Genomic DNA, 20,382 nt, shown 5'->3' with positions numbered 1-20,382 from the left:
AGTATAAAGCAGTAGGAGTATACTTAAGAGGGAAATCAGGAGGGCAAAAAGGGGACATGAAATAGTTTGGCAAATAGGGTTAAGGAGATTCCATTAAGGATCAGAGGTTAAGTAGGGAGAGAATAAGGCACCTATAATACAATCCCAATAAGGTGGCATTTGTGTGAAGCCGCAGGAGATGGGGGAAATACTAAACCAGTATTTTGCATCAGAGTTTACTGTGGAGGAGGACATGGAAGATATAGAATGTGGGGGAAATAGATGGTGACGTCTTGAAAAATGTCCATGTTATAGAGGAGGAAGTGCTGAATGTCTTAACGCATAAACGTAGATAAATCCACAGGACCTGATCAGGTGTACCCGAGAACTCTGGGAAGCTAGGGAAGTGATTGCTGGGTCCCCTGCTGAGATATTTGTATCATCGATAGTCACGAGTGAGGTGCCGGAAGACTGGAGGTTGGCTATGTGATGCCACTCTTTAAGAAAGGTGGTAAGGAAAAGCCAGGGAACTATCAACTGGTGAGCCTGATGTCAGTGATGGGCAAGTTGTTGAAGGAATCCTGAAGGATAGGATTTACACTTGGAAAGGCAAGGACTGAGTAGGGATTGTCAGCATGGCTTTGTGCAAGGGAAATCATGTCTCACAAACTTGATTGAGTTTTTTGAAGAAGGAACAAAGAGGATTGATGAGGCCAGAGCAGTAGATGTGATCTATATGGACTTCAGTAAGGCGTTCGATAAGGTTCCCCATGGGAGACTAATTAGCAAGGTTAGATCTCGTGGAATACAAGGAGAACTAGCCATTTGGATACAGAACTGGCTCCAAGGTAGAAGACAGAGGGTAGTGGTGGAGGGTTGTTTTTCAGACTGGAGGCCTGTGACCAGTGGAGTGCCACAAGGATCAGTGCTGGGTCCAGTACTTTTCGTCATTTCTATAAATGATTTGGATATGAACATAGGTATAGTTAGTAAGTTTGCAGATGACACCAAAACTGGAGGTGTAGTGGACAGTGAAGAAGGTTACCTCCGATTACCACGGGATCTTGATCAGATGGGTCAATGGGCTGAGGAATGGCAGATGGAGTTTAATTCAGATAAATGTGAGGTGCTGCATTTTCGGAAAGCAAATCTTACCAGGACTTGGGCACTTAATGTTAAGGTCCTCGAGAGTGTTGCTGAACAAAGAGATCTTGGAATGCAGGTTCATAGCTCCTTGAAAGTGGAGTCGCAGATAGATAGGATAGTGAAGAAGGCATTTGGTATGCTTTCCTTTATTGGTCAGAGTATTGAGTACAGGAGTTGGGAGTTCATGTTGCGGCTGTACAGACATTGGTTAGGCCACTGTTGGAATATTGCATGCAATTCTGGTCTCCTTCCTATTGAAGAAATGATGTGAGACTTGAAAGGGTTCAGAAAAGATTGACAAGGATGTTGCCAGGATTGGAGGATTTGAGCTTTTAGTATGATGTTGAATAGGCTGGGGCTGTTTTCCCCAGAGTGTCAGAGGCTGAGGGGTGCATATGTGGAATGAGCTGCCAGAAGAATTGTTGGAGGCTGGGACAATTGCAACATTTAAAGGGCATCTGGATGGGTACATGAGTAGAAAATGTTTAGAGGGATATGTGCCAAGTGGTGGCAAATGGGACAAGATTAGGTTGGGATATCTGGTCGGCATGGACGAGTTGGACCGAAGGGTTTGTTTCCATGTTGTACCTCTCTGACTCTCCACATACCTATCGACATTTTTACAGTATTTCTTCAGTTCCTCATAAACTTACCCTCTCACTTCTTTCTTTATTGAAAAAAGAACATTTTTAAGATTTTTTTACAAAATTACAAAAGTTGTACAAACAAGTATAAACATCAATATAAAATTATTATAAAAAAAACAAAAAAAGAGAGAGAAAAACCCAACTAACTACTAATCTATCCAACAAACAACCAAAACATAATAGAATATCATACATTGCTAGCAATAAACAATGAAATAATTAAATAACTAGATACATGCTCAAAATAGATTTACATCAAGCCATAATAAAACCTGTGTTTATACAGGATTCCTCCTCCCGGGGGTCCCTGAACTAACCAGAACCAATAGACAAAAGCCCTGGACAGTATGCTTGAGATATGTTTCGATGTAGTTCAAAAAGGGCTGCCATGTTTTTGGTGCACCATATTTGTGAGGAAGTCAAGGGGGATATATTCCATGGCCCATCAGCCATAGCACACTCCTTTCCCTATCAGATTTGTAGGGATTAATTATCAGTGTGGTCTTTTATATATAATCTCGTATTTGGAAATACCGAAAAAGGTCCCAGTTAGGCAGTCCAAACTTCTGGTTTAACTGTTCAAAGGACATCATAAAGTCCCCACCAAATAGGTCTCCCATGCAGGAGATACCTCTGGACTTCCAAGTTTTAAATGTTGCATCTGTCAGCCCTGGCTGGAATCCCAGTACTCCCACTATAGGAGTATAAGGGGAAGTTTTTTTACAGGTTACCTTCATCTTGTCGCATTATCCTCCAAGCTTTAATTGTATTTAATACAATATGGTTTTTACAGTAGTCCATAATAGCTCTCATCTTGTCCATAAATAAAAGATTGAGGGGGCATTTGATTGGGAGGTCTCGATATCTAACCAGATTGATTGTGGGTCGCGAGACCCAATCAGCTACATAAGATAATAAGGAGCTCAATTGATACTTCCTAAAATCTGGAAAGTCCAGTCCTCCCTTGCTTGTGGGAGCTGCAGCTTTTCTCGTTTGATAAGGGGCTGTTTATGATTCCAAAGAAAGGAGCTGAGCCAGCCGTAAAGCTCTCGTAACGCCTGTCTCGGCAGCATCGGGGAGCATTCTGATAGGATATAAGATGAGGTAGAATATTCATCTTGACTCGGGCTACTCTGCCTGACCAGGATATTGGGAGGTCTCCCCAGTGTTGAAGGTCCTGTCTTATTTTCTCTACTAAGTGCACGAAATTAGCTTTATACAGCTGACCAAATACTGGGGTGATAAAAATACCTAGGTACAGAAAACCTTTGTGACCACCAAAATGGGAAGCAAGATCTATCTGGTAAATTGGATACAATGGCAAGACCTCCCAATGGCATGGCCTCAGATTTCACAAAATTGATTTTATAGCTTGCGAACATACCAAATAAATTGATCACTTTGATTAGGTGGGGCACGGATATCAAAGGATCACTTAAGAGGAGGAGGACATCATCCGTATATAGTGTTTTTTTATGTTTGCCCGATCCAACCCTTGGAGCTGTTATGTAGGGGTCAGTTTATATAGCTTCCGTCAGTGGTTCAATCACTAGCGTGAATAATAATGTGAAAGAGGACATCCCTAACGACAGCCCCTGCCAACACTAAAGCTATCGTAACGTAAGCCATTGGCGATCACCGCTGCTTTGGGATCATTATGTAATACTGAAACCCATTTAGTAAATACCTCTTCGGCATTAAACCCTTCCAGTGTATAAAAAAAAGATGTGGCCATTCTACCTGATCAAATGCCTTTTCTGCGTCCAAGGAGACAGCTAAACCCGGTATTGTTCCCTGTTGACAGATTTGTATCATATTTAAGACCCTTCTAATATTATTAGTTGACCTGCGGCCCTTTATAAACCCCGTCTGGTCCTCTTTTATGATGTATGGAAAGACCCTCTCCAATCTTAATGCTAACATTTTTAGAAAGTATTTTGAAATCCGCATTTAATAACGATATGGGTCTATATGATGAGCAATCTTCTGGGGCCTTTCCCTTTTTAAGAATGAGATGTTTGCTTTTCTCAATGAAGGTGGGAGGCAGCCCTGACTATGCGAATAATTTATACATATTTGTGTGGCCTGGCCAGTTACCCTATAAATTCTTTATAGAACTCAGGCTAGACTCTGTCTGGTCCAGGTGCTTTGCCACTCTGAAGCTGCCTAACAGTGTCCTGTACTTCCTGGGTTATCAGGGGGCATTCCAGATAGGTACCTGCTCAGAGGTTAAGCCTTGAAGGGCCAAATTTTTAAAGAAGGATTGCATCTTCTCAGTTCTATCCTCACAGTCCTGCAATTTATACAGTTCAAAATAGAACTTCTAAAGGCTGTATTGATCTCTTTATGATCATTAGTCAGGGTACCAGCACTTTCTCTAATGGATGTAATGGCTTGAGGAGCCTTTTTCTTTCTAGTAAGGTATGCTAGATATCTGCCAGGCTTGTTGCCATATTCATGTAATCTCTGCTTTGTGAATAACATTTCCCTCTTTGCTGTTTGGGTAAGTGCGGTATTCAAGGCTGCCCTAAGGGCTGTGATCCTTTGTAGCTTAGTAATGGAAGGCCTGTTAAGATATGCTGTCTCAGCTGCCTTCAAGCTAGCCTTGAGCAGGCTCTGTTGCTCTTCCTTTTGTCTTTTCCGGGTCGCAGAATATGAGATGACCAAACCTCGCGCATATGCCTTAGTGGTCTCCCACATCGACGGGTTACAGGCCATACCTGAATTAATTTCCCGGAAGGTTTTGAATTCCTGCAAAAAGTACTTCATAAATTTGCTATCCTTCAATAAGAAGGGATCCACATGCCAATGTCGGGGGCCTATCCCATCATCCCTTGTCTTGACTTCCATATATACTGTGGCATGATCAGAAATCGCCCTGTTGTAGCTTTAAGTGTTCTTTCACTTGTCATTTATCTCCAGAGGGTTGGAATATAAAAGCACTGTTGTGCTACTGAGACTTTATAAAGCTCTGGTTAGGTCCCATTTGGAGTACTGTGCCCAGTTTTGGTCCCCACACCTCAGGAAAGACATTCTGGCACTGGAGCGTGTCCAGTGGAGATTCACACGGATGATCCCTGGAATGGTAGGTCTAACATGTGAGGATCCTGGGATTGTGTTCATTGGAGTTTAGAAGATTTAAGGGGAGAATCTAATAGAAACTTACAAGATAATACATGGCTTGGAGAGGGTGGACACTAGGAAATTGTTTCCGTTAGGCGAGGAGACTAGGACCCGTGGACACAGCCTTAGAATTAGAGGGGATAAATTCAGAACAGAAATGTGGAGACATTTCTTCAGCCAGAGAGTGGTGGGCCTGTGGAATTCATAGCCGAAGAGTGCAGTGGAGGCTGGGACGCTAAATGTCTTCAAGGCAGAAATTGATATATTCTTGATGTCACAAGGAATTAAGGGCTACGGAGAGAATGCGGGTAAATGGAATTGAAATGCCCATCAGTCATGATTGAATGGCGGAGTGGACTCGATGGGCTGAATGGCCTTACTTCCACTCCTATGTCTTATGGTCTTCACAAGTAGATGTGTCTCCTGTAAGAGAACTACATTGACCCTTTTTTTTTGAGACTTAATGATATCTTTTTCCTTTTTGATTGGTGAGTTACTCCCCTTGACATTCCAAGTGCACCACCTAAGCGAATGGCTAGCAGTGATCGTCCAGGCAAGCCCGAGACCCCCCCCCCCCCCCGGGAGGAAGAACCCCACTCAGAAAACCTTGAATAAAGCCCGTGAAGAATAAATTCACAAATACAAAAATTCTTTAAAACATTGAAACCAACACAATTAAAAGCTATTCCCAAGTTTTTTTTAAAAAAACACAAAACATATTTGAAAGACTTTTCCCCCTTGCTCCCAGGGGGCATAACTATCTATCGATAACTCCACCATAACCTCTCCTAGCTAGGGGCCTACCCTCGGTCCAGTCGTTATAAAGTGGGAGTAGACAAATTCAAGTATTGTACAAAATCAAAGTTAAAAGTGAGTGGACGGATCCTCCATGGCTGAAGCGCAGTGTTGCCGGATAGCGCGTGGAGTATTGGATATTTAGGGGTCTCAGACGCTTCTTTGCTTCATCAAATGCCCTCGTCTTGTGGACCATAGCTGGCGAGAAGTCCTGAAATAACATTATTCTGGAAGCCTCGTGCATCATGGCCTGGGGGTCCTTCCCCAGGACTCTAGAGGTTTTCAGGCACAGGTGTTTTTCTTTGTAGCATTGGAGTCGGATTAGAACCGGGCAGGGGGTGCTGGTCTGATCCACGCCTGCGTATAGCAACCCGGTGTGCCCACTTCACCCGCACCTGGCCCGGTCCTGACTCCGACTTTAATCATTGTGAGAGCCATCGCTCCAAAATGTCTGCAAGTTGGCCTTCCTCTTCCCGTTCGAGAAAGGCCAGCAACCGAATATTTTTCCGACGGCCCCGAATATCGAGGTCGTCGATGCGCTCCTCCAGGGTCCGAATTTGCTGCTTGAGCCCGGACCTGACCCACGGATGACTCGGCAGCTGTCTCTGAGGCCGCGGCCCTTTGCTCCGCCTCTCCGTGCTGTTGAAGTTTTTCGATTTCTTGGTCATGCTTTTGCAGATTGACTCCCACCTGGACCGGGACATCTCAATAAAGGTGTCGATCTTCTCTTGAAGTTTGGTGATCCCGGAGAGCAGGCTCGCCTCCGCAGGTAAGTCCCCGAGGCAGCCGCGGACGTCTCTGCTGCTGTGGGAGAGGGTGGGCGAGGGCTCCCTGCCTGTTGCGAACTGCGGGAATTTTTTCCCTTTAGTCTTTTTAGAAACAACACCAAACTATCCAAGTTTGATGTAAAATGACTGACTATGCAGGGCAAAAACTATCTTAAATGATTTAAAGGGTGAGGTGAAGCCGGGTGCCCCACTCTGCCTGAGTCTTAGGCAGAGCACACTACAGACTCAGACTTGCTGGGTCGCCGCCATCATGAATTCCCCCATTCTCCTTCTTAATCAATCCCTGGTCCTCCTTTGCTGACTTTTGAACTGTTCCCAGTGCTCAGGCATATTTTACTTTCTTACCAATTTGTGTGCCTCTCTTTTTAGCATCTAATACTATCTCAAACTTCCCTCATAAGCTGTGGTATGGCCATTTTTCTCTTTGCACTCTTATGCCAGACAGGAATAAACAATTGGTCCTTGAATGTTTGCCATTGCCTATCTGCAGATGTTTCTTTCAGTAACATTTCCCAATCCATCATAGCCAGCTCACCCCCTTATACAACTGCTGAGCAATTGAGCCTTAATTGCACATGGCGGTGTCAATGCAATAATCTCTACATACTGCATATACCAATTTCCTGTTTTTATTTAAAACATACAAACCTTTCACTCACTTTAACTTTCTTCCTTCTCCCAGTTGCACAGTGACAAAGTACATGCTCTTGAGCTATTGCATTGTTTGTTGCTCATCATAAATGCTTTTATACATTTCTAAAATTAGCTCAGACATATTCTGAGCACAAATAGATATGGTTCCATCTTGTGTGAGGTGGTTCTAAGTTTTTGTTTCAATTGTAGGTTTACTTGAACTGCCTTAGTAAGTACAGGAAGTATTCTGTGATTGCCAGCTGTAAAGTTAAATTAACATCCCTAGTATAAATAAATTAGTCAGCAAAATAATTAAGAAATAGTTGAGTGTGACAGATGCCATCTGGAGAAAGCAATGAACTGTGCACAATGTAATAACTGTTTTTGGAATTTGCTGTCTCATCAAGGAAGGTGATGGAGATACTTGGCACAGGCAAGCCCTTTCAACATTTACGTTTTTTTCCTTCAAATTTCAGTAAGTGAGTAATTCACAAAATTTAAAGCTCTAACCTTGTAGAAGATCTTGCTGTTTCCTTTGCAATTTTGAGTCTACTGAATTAGCAGCCAGTTATACTGGCAAACTTGGCTGTAAGCACTATGCAGCAGCACTGGTTGGCATCCAAGAGGATAGTAAACAGTTGTTAATGGGCATCTTGTTATGAACATGGAAGCCTGCAGTGAGTTGAAGCAACAGGCTGCTAACTCCTGTTATAACAGAGATGCTTACTCATGAGAGTTGTGAAGAATAGCAATTTTTGAGAAACTAATGTGGGCATAAATAAATAAAAATACATTGGCACTGCTTACCTCTTAGCTCTTACAGATATAACCAAAGAAGGACATTGTTTAAATCTGCATTGAAATGATATTCATCAGTTTATGTTTATGGGGTGTTACATAGTCGTTTTTAGGGTGGTCCAGTGTCCATTCGAGTTAACGTAAGTGCAGCACTGACTAATTTTATTGCAGCAAACAAGTGAGCAGCTTGTTTTAAGTGCAGGCCTTAATCTAACTCTACTAATACGCAACTGTTCTTGAGGATTGGATCTTGCTGCCAAGACCAGCAAGTCTGTTTGTGCTTTGCGTTGCAAACCGAACTGAAGAAATGTCCTATCGGAATCGAAACATTAACTCTGTTTCTGTCTCCACAGGTGCTGCCAGACCTGCTGAGTTTCTCCTGTCATCTTCTGTGTTTGTTTCAGATTTGGAACATCTGCAGTATTTTTTGTTTTCACTTTTGTGCTTTGTGTTTATGGGCTGTCACCTGCAATTGTAGTTAGGTAGAAACTCCAGGGTGTTGACCCACCATGAAGGATTGGCATTTACATCGATTTTAAGTTTACAGCGTTATGATTTTGGATAGTAACTTGAAGATGATGGTGTTCCTATACATCTGTCACTTTTCTTTTTCTGGGTGATGGAGGTTGTGGATTTAGGAAGCACTCCAAAGAATCTAGTGAGTTGCTGAAAGAGTAAGATGCTCAATTAATTTGAAGTGTTGATCAACTGGGGAAACTTTTGAAATATACGTGAATGTCCTGAATAAATGAATGGGCATTTGAATTTTAATATTCAACGATGGCAACTTTTGCTTTCATTTACGCGAGTTGTCACATCTAGATTCCCAATTAGTCTTGTCTGACTAATTTTGATGAACATTTTCATGGAGTACCTTGAGACATTTTGCTTTTTAGAAGGTATTGTGTAAATACACGTTGTTAGTGATGGCTAATGACTCACTTATTGAGCACCATTAATTTTAGCGGTTTGAGGATCAGTGTTCCAAGCATGCTTATGCTATACTTGTTTTCCTGAATTGTAGCTGGAAATGTGTTGCTGGAAAAGCGCAGCAGGTCAGGCAGCATCCAGGGAACAGGAGAATCGACGTTTCGGGCATAAGCCCTTCAGGAATGAGGAAAGTGTGTCCAGCAGGCTAAGATAAAAGGTAGGGAGGAGGAACTTGGGGGAGGGGCGTTGGAAATGCGATAGGTGAAAAGAGGTCAAGGTGAGGGTGATAGGTCAGTGGGGTGGGGGCGGAGAGGTCATTCCTCATTCCTGAAGAAGGGCTTATGCCCGAAACGTCGATTCTCCTGTTCCCTGGATGCTGCCTGACCTGCTGCGCTTTTCCAGCAACACGTTTCCAGCTCTGATCTCCAGCATCTGCAGACCTCACTTTCTCCTTCCTGAATTGTAGCACCTGTAGTCATTTCCAAATGGCTTGGTGTGTTCTAAATAATAATTTACAGGACCAGAAGGAGGTCATTCAGCACCCCCACTCCTGTCCTCATCCACCATGTTCCCACCATAACCTTCAATACTGTTGTCTGTCAAAATAATGTATATTCTGGCAATCAGAAATATTCTGGTCAGACAGGGTGTGTGGAGAGAGAAACTGTTAATGTTTGAGCTCAACATAATTTTTCAGTTCTAACAAAAGGTGAGAGCTTAAACAGTTTACATAACAGCCTGAAGCCATTAAAAGGCAGAAAATAAGTTCTGCATAAGGTGTTTTTAAAAAAAAGAGGATGATTGCACAGGACAAGAGGGTGCAGTGATGGCATAAGTCCGGAAACACCCAGTAGGTCTGGGGGAGGCATAGTGTCTAGAAGAATGGAATTGGTGATAAAATGAAATTCTTGAATTTGTTGTCCAGGAGGCTGTAAAATATCCAATGGAGAGTTGAGGTGCTACTCCTCTAGTCTGTGTTAATCATCTTTTGAAGCAGCGTAAGAAGCAAAGGACAGAAATCCGTTTGAGAGAAGAGATGAGGATTAACATAATAAGTTACTCTGTTATCTTTACAAACTAAATGGAGATGTCCCACAAAGCTGTCCATCAGTCTGTTTGGTTTCTTCAGTGTGGGAACCGGCACACTGAGCAATGAATAGATTGCAACTAAATTGAAAGATGTGCTGGTAAATAACTATTTCATGTGGAAGAAGCACTGACTCAGGCCTGAATGTGTAAGAAAGAGGTGCATAATGGAACCTGAATGGACCAATCACACAGAATTTTCCACATGTCCCAGAAAAAGACATGTACAGTTTGTGACCCTTAAGGGCTAACATGGCAATACGGTTTTTTTATTTGAAGATAATGAGTGGAATTGAAGGCAGTGTTAATTAATGCAAGAACAAATTCAACCAAGTGGCGGTGAAGACAACCGGTTGAATCTTTGATAGAGGAAAAAATGAAAGCCCTCAAGATACTGTGGTGGCGGATGTCAGATTCTGTGTCCATAGTAAGATCAGTTTTGAGACTCTTGACATTTACCAAAGGGAAGAGTTTCTTTCAATCTGGCTAATCAACTTCTTTGATCATCTTAAACATCTCTTTTATGGTGTCTCTAATCTTTTCTATTTTAAGAAATAGAAACATAATTGCTGCTAGAATTTATCCCAATTAATGCTGGAGGCAGCTGTTGGTTCAGTGATGGACCCGAAGGAGAAAAATCCCATGTATGAGTTCAAGTCCTTCCTCTATCGATGTGAGAATGTGTATCAGATATAAGCAGGCAGGGAAAAGGTTAAGTTCCAAGTTTTGTGAAACCAGGCGATCAGCCGAGTATGACTCGAATCAGATAAGAATTTACAGATAACAATGGGGTGCTGGAGGCAAGGGCAATGGATTAACAAGATGGAAAAGCAGTCATTATGCAGAGCCATTTAACAATATTGGAAGCATTCCGTATGCAAGGTCAGCTAACAAGGGCAAAAATATCCATTGTATGAATCCTGTTAAGAACATCCTTTTGTATAACCGTATAAACAAGGACAAAATATACTTTTCAAAGTGACAGCATCGTCACACTGGTATGTGTGAATCTCCCAGGAATTATTTGTTCTGTTGATTAGATTTGGCCATGGAAGTAGTGCTCAAAATAGTAATTAGTTTGCGAGATGAAGTTCTAAATCAAATTAAAGCAAGAGGAAAAGTTAATCTCTATCAATTTTAAAAGTTATCTTTGCAACCTCATGAGTAGCATAATATGGCTGAGATTCGTTGACACCAATTCCGAAATGAATACTCATCTAGAGTCTTAAAGATGTACAGCATGCATGTACAGATGTACAGACCCTCGGGTCCAACTTGTCCATGCCGATCAGATACCCAAACCTAATCCAGTCCCATTTGCCAGAACTTGGCCCATATCCTTCTAAACCCTTCCTGTTCATATACCCATCTTTATAGGTGCCTTTTAAATGCTGTAATTGTACTAACCTCCACCACTTCCTTTAGCAGCTCACTCCATACACTCACCATCCTGTGTGTGTGAAAACATTGCACCTTAGGTCCCTTTTATATCTTTTTTCCCTGTCACCATAAACCTATGACCTCCAGTTTTGGACTTTCCTACCCCAGGGAAAAGACCTTGTCTATTTATCCTATCCATGCTCCTCATGATTTTATAAACCTCTGAGGTCACCCCCTCAGTCCTGGATGCTCTAGGGAAAACAGCCCCAGCCTATTCAGTGTCTCCCTATTGAGCCAGCTCTCCAACCCTGGCGACATCCTTGTAAATCTTTTCAAGCTTAACAACATTCTTCCGATAGGTAGGAGCCCGTAATTGCATGCAGTATTCCAACAGTGGCCTAACCAATATCCAGTACAGCCGCAACATGACCTCCCAACTCCTATACACAATGCTCTGACCAATAAAGGAAAGCATACCAAACACCGCCTTCAATCTCCTATCTACCTGTGACTCCACTTTCAAGGAACTATGAATCTGCACTCCAAAGTGTCTTTGTTCATCAGCATTCCCCAGGACCTTACCATTAAAGAGTATAAATCCTGCTCTGATTTGCTTTTCCAAAATGTAGCAGCTCGCATTTATCTAAAATTAAACTGCATCGGCCACCCCTCAGCCCATTGGCCCATCTGATCAAGATCCAGTTGTATTCTGAGGTAATCTTTGCTATTCATCTAATTCCAAGTTCTGAAAAGACACTGAAATCATACTACTTAGGGGTAAAAGAAAACATCAGTGGTCTTGAATATTCCTAGACTCTCAGCTTTTTTTTTAAATGTTCTGTAGCAATTATTCAAAGACTAAATTTATTTCACTTGTGCATGACTGTGCAATCTTTAAACCTTCTTCAACTTTCTTTACTTGTTAGATACTTTGTCAGCTGTCACGCAGTTAAAGTTTCTGTTTAGTGTCTTATGAGCATTGTAAAATTGACTAGATTTCCTGAAACGACAGTCATTTTTAGGTTCTAAGAAATCCTTGACCATTTTATTTAATCTACTTAATACTATGATTTTAATTAAAACCAATCTTTTTTTTTTAAATGTGCTTTTCAGCATAAGGGATTTCATGAATGTTCTCAGTGCTTTTTGTTTCTTGATTCCAGGTTGTTTTGCATGTGGAATGGAAAATGGATTCCGTGTCTATAACACTGATCCACTAAAGGAGAAGGAAAAACAAGGTGAGGCGTATCACCAGTCAGGTAATGCAGATTTGTGATTACTATTGCTTTTTCCAAATTTTCCAACTGTTGAGTTTGAGATTATGATCTTTATTTTTGACCAAAGTCGGAATCAAATAGCACCGAAACAGACCTCTCTGGTCCAACCCATCTAGCCTAATCAGACATCCTCAGTCCCATTTGCTAGCATTTTGGCCCACATGCCTCTCAGCCCTTCCCATTCATATGCCCATCCAGCTGCCTTTTTAAATGTTTGTAATTCTGCATGCCGGCAGCTTGTTCAGTATATGTACCATCCTCTGTGTGAAAAAGTGGCTCCTCAGGTCCTCCTCAAATCTGTTCCTTCTAGCTTCACCCCCCCCCCCCCCCCCATTCTAGGCAAAATAAAGCTTGGCTAGTCACTCAATTCATGCCCCTTGTGTTTTTATAAACCTCAATAAAGTCACCCCACACCCTCTGATACTCCAGAGGAAGAAAGCCTCAGCCTGTTCAGCCTCTCCCTATAAATCAAACCCTCTAATCCCTGAAACATTCTTGTTTATCTTTTCTGAATGCTTTCAAGTTTAACAACATCTTCCCGATAGAAGGGCAACCAGAATTGTACACAGTATTCTAAGTGTGACCTCATCAATGTCCTGTACAATTGCAACATGACATCCAAACTCCTATATTCAGTGTTCTGACAAATGAAGGAAAGCTTACTAAACGTTGCCTTCATCACTCTGTCTACTTGCGATTCAACTTTCAAGGAACTATGCTCCTGAACCCCGAGGTGTCTTTGCTCGGCAACACACTCAAGGGCCCTACTATTATCTGCATAAGTTCTGCCCTGGTTTGCCTTGACAAAATGCAGCACCTTGCATTTACCGGAGTCAAACTGTATCTGCCACTCCTCAGGCCATTTGCTATCTGATCGTGTTCCAGTTGTACTTGGAGATAAGCTTCACTGTCCACCACTTATTTTAATGTCATCTGCAAACTTACTAACCATACCTCCATAGTCCTATCCAAATCATTCATATAAAGGGCTAATAATAATGGACCCAGCACTGATCCTTGTGGCACACTGCTGGTTTCACAGGTCTCCAGTCTGAAAAGCAATCCTCTACCACCACCCTCTGTCTCCTATCTTCAAGCCAATTTTATATTCAGTTGGCTAGCTCTCCCAGTCTAATCTTACTAACCCAGCCTACCATGTGGAATCTTGTCGAATGCTTCGCTAAAGTCCATATAGACAATGACTACTGCTGTGCCTTCATCAATCTTTTTTGTCACCACTTCAAAAAACTCAATTAAGCTAGTGAGATGATTTCCATGCACAGAACCATGTTGACTATTGGTAATCAGTCCTTGTCTTTCCAAATGCTTGGAAGTCCTGTCCCTCAGAATCCCCTCCAACAACTTACCCACCACTGATGTTAGGCTTACTGGTCTATAGTTCACTGGCTTTTCTTTGCAGCCTTTTTTAAGATAGTGGCACCATATTAGCCAATCTCCAGTGTTCTGGCACCTCTCCTGTGGCTGTTGACACACACACATCTCAGCAAGGAGCCCAGCAATCTCTTCTCTAGCTTCCCACAAAATTATGGGAAACACCTGATCAGGTCCTAGGGATTTTCTACCTTTTTTTGTGTGTTTGAAGACCTCCAGCACCACTACCTTGAATATGAGCTCTTTTTTTTCAAGACATTAATTATTTCCCCAAGTTCCCTAGCTTCCATGTCTTTCTCTGCAGTTTGTGGGCGGCACGGTGGCACAGTGGTTAGCACTGCTGCCTCACAGCGCCAGAGACCCGGGTTCAATTCCCGACTCAGGCGACTGACTGTGTGGAGTTTGCACGTTCTCCCCGTGTCTGCGTGGGTTTCCTCCGGGTGCTCCGGTTTCCTCCCACAGTCACAAAGATGTGCAGGTCAGGTGAATTGGCCATGCTAAATTGCCCATAGTGTTAGGTACAGGGGTAAATGTAGGGGAATGGGTGGGTTGCGCTTCGGCGGGTCGGTGTGGACTTGTTGGCCCGAAGGGCCTGTTTCCACACTGTAAGTAATCTAATCTAATCTAATCTAAATACTGATGTGAAATATTCATTTTTAGTATCTCATCCATCTTCTGTGGTTCCATGTTTATCTTTTAAGGGGCCCTATTCTGTCCCTAGTTACTCTTTTGCCCTTTAATGTACTTGTAGAATCGCTTTGGATTCCTCTTTAACTCTCTATTTGCTAAAGCTAGCTGATGTCCCCTTTTTGCCCTCCTGATTTTCTTATTAAGTATACTCCTACTGTCCTTATACTCCTCCCAGGGATTCACTTGATGCCAGCTGTCAATACCTGATATGTCTCCTTTTTCTTGACTAGAGCTTCAATTTCTCTAGTCAACCAGCATTCCCTATACCTATTAGCCTTGCCCTTCACAATAACAGGAACATATTGTCTCTGAACTTCTGTTACCTCATTTTTAAAAACTTCCACTTCCCAATTGTCCTTTTACCTCAGAAGAGCCTCTCCCAATCAACTTTTGAAAGTTCCTATCTAATTAGATCAAAATTAGTTGCCTTCCAATTTAGAACAAAAACCTTTTGATCAGTTCTATCCTTTTCCATCATTATTTTAAAATCAATAGAACTTTGATCACTTGCCCCAAAGTGATCCTCCACTGATCTCCTCACTTACTTGCCCTGCCTTAATTCCCAACAGAAGGTAAAGTATTGCTCCTTCTCTGGTAGGTACATCCACACATTGAATAAGAGCGTTCTCTTGTGTACACGTAACAAATTCCTCCCCATCTAAGCCCTTGTCATTATGGCAATCCTAGTCTATGCCTGGAAAGTTTACATCCCCTACCATTACAACCCTATTATCCTTAGAGATGTGTGAAATCTTTACATATTTGCTTCTCAATTTCTTGTTGACTACTGAGGGCCTATAATACAATCCCAAAAAAGTAATCAGCCCTTTCTTATTTTTTAGTTCCAGCCATATAACTTTGCAATCTCCCAGGAATATCCTCCCTAAGTACAGCTGTAATGTTATCCCTAACCAAAAATGCCACCACCCCTTTCCTCCTCTCTGTCCTTCTTCTAACATCTGTACTGAAAAATGTGTTGCTGGAAAAGCGCAGCAGGTCAGACAGCATCCAAGAAGCAGGAGAATCGACGTTTCGGGCATAAGCCCTTCTTCTGAAGAAGGGCTTATGCCCGAAACGTCGATTCTCCTGCTTCTTGGATGCTGTCTGACCTGCTGCGCTTTTCTAGCAACACATTTTTCAGCTCTGATCTCCAGCATCTGCAGTCCTCACCTTTCTCCTAGTTGATTATAACATCTATACCCTGGAATATTAAGCTGCCAGTCCTGGCCATCCCTGAGCCATGTTTCTGTAGTAGCTATGATATCCCAGTCCCATGTTCCCAACATGCCCCAAGTTCATCTCCCTTACCTGTCAGGTCTCTTGCATTGAAGTAACTACAGTTTAATTTATCAGTCTTACCTTGTTCTTCCATCACCCTCCCCTTACTAGTTTAAAGCCTCTCAAGCAGCAGTAGCAAATCTTCTCCCAAGGATATTGGGGTGGAACCCATCCCTCTTATACAGGTCATTTCAACCCCTGAAGAGATCCCAATGGTGCAAAAATGCAAATCTCTGCCCCATGCACCAGCTCCTCAAACACACATTTGTCCACTCTATCCTCTTATTCCTACTCTGTCAAGCACATGGCACTGGCAGTAGTCCAGATATTACTACCCTTGAGGACTTACTTATTTCAACCTCCTACCTAGTTTCCTATATTCTCCTTGCAGAACTTCATCCCTTTCCCTTCCTACGTTATTGGTACCAACTTGCACAATGACTTCCTGCTTGTCATTCTCTCCCCTCTTCAGAATATTCTATACCCTTTCTGAGATATTCTTGACCCTGGCACCAGGAAAGCAACAAACTATCCAGGTGTATCGCTGACAGTCACAGGAATGTCTGTGCCCCAGACTAGAGTCCCCTATTACAATTGGTCACTTGGAAGGAGAATATCCCTCCTGACTATAGACCAGTCACTACCAGAAATCTGACTATTAGTGCTCTATTCCCCTGAGAGGCCAACACCTGCAGCACCCCTACCCCCAGAAGTACCCAAAACACCATACCTGTTTGAGATGGAGTTAGCCACAAAAGACTCCTGCATTACCTGGCCACCTATCCAACCATTCCTAGCAGACATCCATCCATCTGACTGTATCCGTGGTTTTTCTACCTTCCTGAAACTACCATCCATCACTCCAACTTGCTTTTGTAAACTCCTCGTTGTGTCTACCTGCTAATCTAATTGATTCATGTGGCCCAATAGGATTTGCAACCAAACGTACTTCCTGCAGAAGAGTCTCCAGGAACTTTCTTTGATCTCCCACATCTGACAAGAAGAGCACATCACCCTGCTACAAGCAATTTCCGCCCTCTTTTAACAATCTACAAACCCAGAAATAATCTTAAAAACAAACACAAAACACTTCGCTCACAAGGGGAAGCGTTGGCACAGTCCCTACTCCTCTGGGATAACTTAATACCAATCCTTAATGTTGAAAGTCAATCAGGAGACAGATCACCTCATAAACATAAGAAAAAAATGCCCTCCCCATTCTCACTGTTATAGATTTGCAAAAAAAAAATTTAGAAAGTTTATAAATCTTACATTTCACTGATCAATCTCAACCCAAAAGTCGTCCTCTTCTCCTGTAGTTTCAGGCAGTGATTTTTTTTTTCCCCCTAAATCTCTGATATCTCTGCAGCTGCACAGAAGCTGGATGTTAGACTTCTTACAACAGCTATGAAACTGCACTACTTTCAGTGAAACCTGACATCCAGAGGCCTGTGCAATTTCTCAGTCTCCCACCTTGCCATGTGGTCACTCTCCCAAAATTCTCTCTCTCCTTTTTTAAAAGTATCTTTGTTTTTGGAACTTTTGTTTAAAAAAGAATGCAGAACTTTTTTTTTGAAAGAAACTGCAATTACTGCCTCAAGGAAATGAGTATATCCAGCTGAGCGCTGGGGGGAAAAAAAACCCCTCAAAACCAAGAGCAGCTCTCAGCCACTACCTTGTCCACCATTTTATGATCTCTCCAGGGTCTAAATTATTTTAAATATGAATGTATACTGATTTTTAATAAAGGATGTGAACCCTTTTATCAAGAAGTGCATTGTTTTTAATCAGAATTCAAAGACGAGACCTTCGTGTCTCCGCCATCTTGAATGATTATCTTGAAAACAGCAAATAAAGTATTTGTCTGCACCTTGGAGAAACTGAGGACTGCAGCTGCTGGAGATAAGAGTCAAAAATACTACACCTGTGTGTTCAAATTTTTTTTTTAACATTTAGATGAGATTACTTAGTGTGGAAACAGGCCCTTCGGCCCAACAAGTCCACACCAACCCTCCAAAGAGCAACCCATCCAGACCCATTCCCCTACATTTACCCCTTCACCTAACACTATGGGCAATTTAGCATGGCTAATTCACCTAACTTGCACATTTTTGGACTGTGGGAGGAAACCAGAGCACCCGGAGGAAACCCACGCACACTGGGAGAATGTGCAAACTCCGCTCAGACAATTGTCTGAGGGGGGAATTGAATCCAGGTCTCTGGCGCTGTGAGGCAGCAGTGCTAACCATTGTGCCTCCGTGCAGTCAACAAAGCTAAGTTCTTGACCTGTATAGGCCATGGTATGATTTTCTTTCTGGTGACTTGTAACAGAGCAATGATGTAGTGCTCAATTGGTGGGTACCCTTTTTTTTTTTTTTGAAGAAAATAGTCCTCTCTCAACTGAAAACATTGACCTGTCTAACTAATCAACATTAGTTTTTAAGCAATATGCTGATTTTTTTTAAAATGGTATTTGCCACCTTGTTTTGAATCATTTTAATATTTGATCATTCATTAGAACGTTTGTGCAAGTACATTTTGACTGCCTTCAGGTATACAATGGCGATGGTGTGTTACAGTTAACTTGGAGTTGCTGTGGCAAAATGCATTTTAACATGGATGTTTTTTTTGTGGAAATATGGATAATGGCCAGCTGGACGCAGCCTACACGAGCCCCATGGTTGGGGCCTGCCAGAAATTGGAGGGACCCCAGAGACCTGCCTCAGGAAGGAGGCCTGACACAAAACTCTCCCAGCCCCATAAGACGCTGCCTGATGTGAAATCTATCAGAATGTACCTGGAGAGCAGCCCAAACACTTCTGCAAACAACCTGGCTGCACCTGGTGCAGCAACTGAAACCAGGAACTTCTCCACTGGGTCCTAAGAGAATTCCCTCTGGTAAAAAATCACACAATAAATTATCTGCTTCACTGGGTCCTAAGCGGGCCCTCTGCAAAAAATACACTAAACTGCAACCTACCTGCTCCACAGGATCTGAGGAAGGATCACTTAACTGAACAGTCGCAATCCACTCCACCAGAACTCTGGACCACTCAAATGTAAGAAACCTGGGAGGAAGCGGGGTAAACGTGCTGGCCTGCCAGTAAGACTGAGACTACGTGGTTTCAGGACCCCCTTCCTAGCTTACTGTTACCAAATGTACAATCTCTGGAGAACAAGATGGACCAACTCTGATCACTGCTCTGCTTCCAGTATGGACTGCAGGACTGCTGCACACTCTGCTTCACAGAAACCTGGCTTAATCCATCCAGGCTGTTGGTTTTTCTATCCATCGTATGGACCGTATAGCATCCTTGGGTAAGAAAGGGTTGGAGGGGTTTGCTTTTTAATTAACGACTTGTGGTGCATGAGCATTGCAATCCTGAGTAGCCATTCCTCACCATCAAATGCTGCCCCTTCTATTTACCACAGGAATTTACAGCTGTGTACATACTGTTACAAGCAAACGTTGGAAGGTCTGGATGTGCTGTTCTCCACCACTAATACCCTGGAGACAGAACACCCTGAGGTTCTGCTTATTATAACTGGCAACTTCAATCAAGCTAATCTAAGGAAGGTGTTGTCCAAGTACCACCAGAATATTACCTGCCCCACCAGGGGCCTGAACATTAGACCTGTGATGGATGCCTACTGCTCCATCGCCCTCATTTCGGGAACTCCGACCACCATGCTGTGTTTCTTCTCCCAGCTTACAGGCTCGTGCTCAAGTGGGAGACCCTCTCGCGGTTGCAAGTCCAGTGCTGGTTGGAGGAGGCAGAGGATCAATTCCGGTGCTGTCTGGAATCTGCTGATTGGGCTATGTTCAAACAGTCCACAGGGACCATGGACAAAAACACCATCACTGTCACAGGCTGTACCAGCAAGTGTGTGGAGGACTGTATACTGAGGAAGTCAATCTGGCTGTTCCCCAACAGGAAACCCTGGATAAATCAGGACATGCAGAACCTGCTAAAAACCAGGCGTGAGGCCTTCAGATCAGGAGACCCACTCAAATATAAGGAATCCAAGTATGATCTTCACAGAGCCATTAAGACAGCCAAGGACCAATATTGATACAAACTAGAGACCCAGACAGACACCCGGTGACTATATAAGTCTGACTGATGTCACAGGTTCTAAAAAGAGAGTGCAAGCTAGCAGACGATGACCTATCCCTCCCAGATCGTCTCCACGCCTTCTACACTTGCTTTGAGCAGAATTTTGGCGGAGAGGTAACACCAATTCTGACAAGTCCTGACGAACCTATCCCAACAGTCACTGCATCAGAGGTCCGATCAGTTTTCCTTTGCTTTCCTTGGGTTCACACAATGAGGCCAGACAGATTACCAGACTGTGCACTCGAGCACGCGCAGATGAACTGGCAGAGATATTCTCGGACATCTTCAAGCTCTCCCTGCAGCAGGCCACTCTCCCTGCCTG

At 42.9% G+C, this 20,382-nt stretch overlaps 1 protein-coding gene across 2 annotated transcripts in view; it reads left to right on the top strand.

Annotated features, from left to right (window-relative positions):
- Positions 1-20,382, top strand: part of wdr45b (WD repeat domain 45B) — a 54,761-nt gene that overhangs the window by 8,370 nt on the left and 26,009 nt on the right. The window contains exon 2 of one of the 2 annotated variants that reach the window (XM_043714482.2): positions 12,469-12,543. In XM_043714482.2, the coding sequence (XP_043570417.1) occupies positions 12,469-12,543 (75 nt within the window). Of the gene's footprint in view, positions 1-12,468; positions 12,565-20,382 lie in introns of both variants that reach the window. The other variant, XM_043714481.2, reaches the window with a different exon arrangement.

The sequence above is a fragment of the Chiloscyllium plagiosum genome, unplaced genomic scaffold (genome assembly GCF_037043375.1).
Source record: "Chiloscyllium plagiosum isolate Xiang-an unplaced genomic scaffold, Cpla_swu_hap1 HiC_scaffold_25, whole genome shotgun sequence".
Classification (NCBI taxonomy): Eukaryota; Metazoa; Chordata; class Chondrichthyes; order Orectolobiformes; family Hemiscylliidae; genus Chiloscyllium; species Chiloscyllium plagiosum.
The sequence above is the reverse complement of the archived record's forward strand: the minus strand, read 5'-3'. Positions and strand labels throughout refer to the sequence as shown.